Genomic DNA, 5,466 nt, shown 5'->3' with positions numbered 1-5,466 from the left:
ACGGTAGGTTACGTTTTGCCACGTTCTGCCCAGAAATGGCTCAGAAAAGATTTTCATACAGTGCTGAATTCAAGTTAAAAGTGATCCAGTTTGCAAAAGTGAATGGAAATCGTGCTGCTTAAGTTTGGTCCTTCTCCAATGGAGAAAACAATCCGAGACTGGCTACAGGAAGAAGAAACCCTACTGAAAACGCCACGGCAGAAAGCCATGAGAGCGTGGCAGAAAGCCATGAGAGGCAATATATGAAGACAGTGATTCGTCATCAGACACAGATGAGGACAAGCTAATGGTTGGTAGTTTTGACAGTGATGAGGAGTTGTATGAATTTTATGATGAATCAAACTTGAGTTCAATAACTTTATGTAATGCATTTTTTTTTTCAAATTTCGGGCCCCCAAATTAAGGTGTGTCTTATACATGGAAGCGTCTTATACATGGGGAAATACAGTACTATGAGGATTTAAATATGTAATTCCCCCATGGAAACAAAGAATAACAAGATTAAATGCCAGCGCATGTGCATGCGTGCGTGTGTATGCATGCGTGTGTGTGTGTGTGTGTGTGTGTGAATGTCCACATATGTGGACACTCAGATACAAGTCACTGCAAGAAAAACCAGGCTCCCTGCCAAAGAATTGTCAACATTTCTAAAATTTCATGCTGTGACAACAAAAGGTAGATCCTGGGCTTTTGTGATCAAGATTCTCAGAACACAGATGCATTTGCTGGTAACCTGGCATTGTGAGGCAACAAGTCAACACACCTGCCACAAGTTGGAAAACACACCTTTTAGAGAAAACCATGTTTTGTTAGGTTATACCATGTGGTAAAAATCTAGTACCTCTGATGAAAGTCTCCTGGGACTCAAAACTGATCCATGAATGTAGTAGGCCTCTGTTGTTTGCACTATCTGGCAGCTGTTACCACTGTTCAGCCCCATACAAACACTACTATGATAAAATCATTTCAGTTTTCCTTTGGAAAACTGTCCCACTAAGTAAGGTAGGGTTGTTTTCAATCTAGAGTTACAGAGAGGAACTTAACTCAGGGCTTTGTGCCCCAAATCCATCTGTGTCTTGCTCTTGAACTTTTGCATCATATGAGCACAAGGTATGTCTTTTTTCAAGCCAATTTGAATTAGATTTCTCTTACTTGCAATAAAAGAATTCTAATACAGCAAATATCACACTATTTGGATAAAATACAGTGTTTGGGATAAATGTTACTAAATGTTGAGTATTTTGCTATGTGTTCCGAATTAATTTCATCCAAATAAAATGCCAATCTTAGTGAAGCGATGGCTAACCCAAAAATAATTGTTTTCTTTAGAATGCATCTTACATTTCTCTTAGGGAAAAGAATTGCCTGCCTAACTCTCCCCCTAGAAGACTAAAATTTGTTTGTAAACCCTAAGCACATAGATGGAAAATTTCTTAAAAATGGGGGCTGTATTTTAAACTTACACACCACAGGTATCTAATGTCTGTTCCAAAGATTGCAAAGGGAGGCAGTTCCAATGGATATTTTTGGCATCGCCAGAGAAAAGCAAAGTGACTACAGCATAATTATTGTGGCTAACATATATGTTAACATGTCATGACATATAACATGATGATATGTCAATAATCATGCTAGTTTCAGTGAGGCTTAGCAAAAGACAATTTTTAGGCACAGACCAACAACCCAACCCTGTAGGAATATGTACTGTATAGTGAACTCAGCACACCGCCGGGAGAATCAAGGTCTGGAATGGTTAATTATCAACTAGTCGACAATTCGATATGGGAACATACTCAGAATAATAGCAAATAGTATCAGATAAACTAAGCGGTCAGGAACGTAGAAGTGGGGCGAGAGTGAAAGGGCAGTGAGCCAGGAATCAGGGATCTACCAGAACTTTAAAAATCTCTGGTAGAGCCCTATCACTAACTTGACTCGAACCCCAGTTTTTCTAATCCATAAAATGGTTAGGTTAATCTAAATGGGGAGTCCTGGGCTTCTGGAGTCTGTGGCATTCCCCTCACCACCTCCACCCCCTACCCCACCCCTCGGGGAGAGCACCTCCAAAAGGCTGAGAATAGTCATTATTTGGCAGTAAAGCAACTCCGGGGACCCCATCGGAGATTCCCTCCCCAGCCGCCCGCAGCAGCTTGGTCCCGGCCGGCTAGAGGAGCGGCCTCCGCCTGAGTCCTCACGGGATTCCCTTGGCCTCCAGGACGAGGCGCGTCCTCTCGGCGAACGGGCAGAACCTCATGCTGTAGAGGCGGATCAGGCCCTCCGGGACTGGTCCTGGGGGCGCGCTCCCTGCAGGGGAGAAGTAGAGGTGGTTACGGCCCCAAGAGCGGGATACCCTGGCTCCCACCTCCCCGGGGCCCAGCCGCACAAAGGTCCCAATGCGCTGCAGCTCCGGTCGGTCCCCTGAGGGAGTAGGTCCTCCCGGGAGGCTCGGCTCCGGAGCAGCCGAACCGAGACCCGCGGCCAGGGGTCGCCGAGATCTCCCCCGCCTATCGCGCCGGTGAGGCCTTACCCTTCTCGAGGCTCCTGGAGGATCCTCCGGACATCCTGGCGCAGCGCAGACTGGGATGTGGCCACTGGCGTGCAGGCTATTCAGGAAGTAACTAGCTCCTCCCTTCCTCTATCAGAAGCGCTAACCGGGGATGGGTTGCCACCTCCGCTTGGGCTGTGTTCCCAGGATCCAGCGCTTGTTGGGCGTTTAGAGGGAACCCACGCGCAGCGAGCCCTGGGGGCCACCCAGACCGCCGCACCCAGGCTCTACTTCATTCCCTCTGCAAAAAAGGAACGCGACGCCGCCGGGGCTCGAGTGCCTCGTGGGAAATCTCCGCCCAGGAGCCCACCCGTTGCTCCCGGATCCAGGGCCAGCCTTCCCGGTTTGGTGGGGATCGCGCTTAAAACTCTGCAGCTGGCAGTTGTGCCAAACTGGACCGTGCTGGCCAGAGATGCCCACGTCGAGATGCACAAAAGAAACCCTCAGAGCCATTGCCAACCTCTTACGATGACGGTCTCCCGTCCGCCCGAGTCCATGCCTGACCCTGACCTCGCAGATTCCGCTCCCGCTCAGGGAAACGCGCTCCAGCTGCCCTCACGTGGCGCACAGACCTGGTCCAAAGCCCCTCAGCTCCAAAGCTTCCTCAGCTTCAGGGCCTGTGGCCTGGGCCCACCGCGCGCTCGGCTCGCCTTTCTAGAACGCGCTCTTCAAAGGTTACTACTGTTCGAGGCTCAGTGACAGGTCGCCCAGCCAGCCACCCGGACAGCCTTTTCTTTTCTCTGTTAGTACTCGCCTCATATGACTATTGGGAGGGCGACTGTCCCTACTGTCACCCACAGGACGTATCCTCTTAGTGTTAACCCAAAGGAAACTGCACGACTCTGGATATTACTAACCTCAGATGGTGCTGCTTTCAAAAATCTATTAAACATTTCGATTTTGAAGTTCTAGTAGGGGCATAGGCTCAAAGCCAGTCAGGCGGACTGAATAAATTTAGTCCAATAGGTCTATGGAAAATATCTGGCCAGAGTGTCTGCTTAAACAGCCCCTCTTAACTTAGGGGTTAGGAAAAAAGATTCCAGTGTACATGGTACAGATACCGGCAAAGCGTTGTCAATGTTTTGCTTGTCTGCTTAGATTTGAAAGCTGGTGACTCCTGTGCCATTTATTTGCGGGGGTGGGGGTGGGGGGAGTAGTGGGGGGTGGTCTATTTTCATTTTGATTAGCTCTGTTATGAGAGAGGCAGAGAGTAAAGTGATAAGTATGAATCTTGGAGCCTTCCTTCCTGACTCCAGCCCTGTGTTAGCTTGCTAGGTAACAAAGTATCACAAATCGAGAGGCTTAAACAAAGGACATTTATTTTCTCACAGTTCTGGAGGCTAGAAGTATGAGCTCAAGGTGTCTGCAGGGTTAGTTCTTTCTGAAGACTGTGATAAATTTTCCATGCTCCTCCTCTAGCTTCTGGTGTTGGCAATCTTTGGTGTTCCTTGGAGCATATAAGCATTACCCCATCTCTGCCTTCATCGTCCAGTGGCATCCTCCTTGTGTGCGTATTTGTGTCCAAATTTACCCTCTTTATAAAGACACCAGTCATGTTGGATTAGGGGGGTCCACCCTAATCCAGTATGACCTCATTTTAATTGAATTAATTACAACTGCAATGAACCTATTTCCAAATAAGGTCACATTCTGAGGTATTGGGAATTACAGCTTCAGCATATTAATTTATGAATTTGTTATGAAACCATATGAATTATAATAACCCCTTATTAAACATGTGAGTGTGGAAAAGTTCCTTCATCTGTAAAATGGGGTGGAAAAACCTAATGCCTCTCTTACAGAGTTTAAAGAAGGATTAAATTAATGAATATGTAGAAAGCACTAAGAACAGTTCTTGGCACAGAATAAGTATTAAATGTTTGTTACTATAGCAGATACTAAGTGAAAAAAAAGTAGACCAGATCAAATATATGGTGATAGAAAGAAAACTAACTCTGGGTGGTGAACACACAATGTGATATATACATGATGTATTACAGAATTGTATACCTGAAATCTATGTAATTTTTCTAACAATTGTCACCCCAATAAACTTTAATTTAAAAAAAAGTAGACCATATTTTTGCTAAAACATAGGCCTTGCTTATCTCTTATAGAAAATTAACTTTTTAGGAGGTCTTTTAGCACATGAATATTATGCAAACTAACCGTATAAATTTAAACCTGGCCCACCAAAACCTGATTGACCAAACTAAAAATTTCACATCAAGGTATTATTTGAGAATTTTTACTTGGAATGGCCTGCCCCCTAATTAGTATGAATAGTGTAACATTTTGTCATAATGATTTGAAAGATCCAATTCATCAATAAAGTAAAAGTTAATTCCTCAAAGGAGAAAATTGGAAAGAAAATATATGTCCCAGGAAACTACAGTAGTGTAGCACTGCTCTGCATTATAGGGGATCATCTCCAAGCCCTTTGTGGTTATGCGCATAACATGTGAACATCTGGGTACGCACTGCTGTTAATCACAGGGAAAAACAGAGTATTTTGCCTTTTTGCAGCTGTAGTTGTCAATAATTAACCTCAGTGGGCTAACCTCAACTAATTCTGCTGGGTAAAGATCAAGAGTTAGAGGTCCTAGTGATAAGAAATACCTTCTAAATACCTTCTGTCTTTGGTGACCACATACACACACTTGATACAACATTGTTCTGTGACTTTTCAGGAATGCAACTGGAATAATGTTATACTTACTAATATATAATAAATTGATATTGAAAAGGCTTTTTTCTAGAGTAAGTTAGGAATATTGAAAGTCACATGAAGTGTTTCGCTGTTATTATTTTAGTCAATTATATTTAAACTCTCTTTTAAAAAATTAAGGTTCCTTAATGTGAACTTGTGAATAAGAATGTTTCTTTAAAAATTAACATTCTATGACAGTCCATTGCAGGGA

The 5,466-nt window shown here is 44.3% G+C and overlaps 1 protein-coding gene across 1 annotated transcript in view; it reads right to left on the bottom strand.

Annotated features, from left to right (window-relative positions):
- Positions 1-2,771, bottom strand: part of GSTO1 (glutathione S-transferase omega 1) — a 22,284-nt gene extending 19,513 nt beyond the window's left edge. Inside the window, exons 1-2 of the mRNA XM_019636288.1 lie at positions 2,528-2,771; positions 2,195-2,304 (exon numbers count right to left, since the gene is read on the bottom strand). Coding sequence (XP_019491833.1) covers positions 2,195-2,304; positions 2,528-2,561 — 144 coding nt within the window. The 5' untranslated portion in view covers positions 2,562-2,771. The remainder of the gene's footprint in view (positions 1-2,194; positions 2,305-2,527) is intronic.
- Positions 2,772-5,466: the final 2,695 nt, after the last annotated feature.

The sequence above is a fragment of the Hipposideros armiger genome, unplaced genomic scaffold (assembly GCF_001890085.2).
Source record: "Hipposideros armiger isolate ML-2016 unplaced genomic scaffold, ASM189008v1 scaffold_28, whole genome shotgun sequence".
Taxonomy (NCBI): Eukaryota; Metazoa; Chordata; class Mammalia; order Chiroptera; family Hipposideridae; genus Hipposideros; species Hipposideros armiger.
The sequence above is the reverse complement of the archived record's forward strand: the minus strand, read 5'-3'. Positions and strand labels throughout refer to the sequence as shown.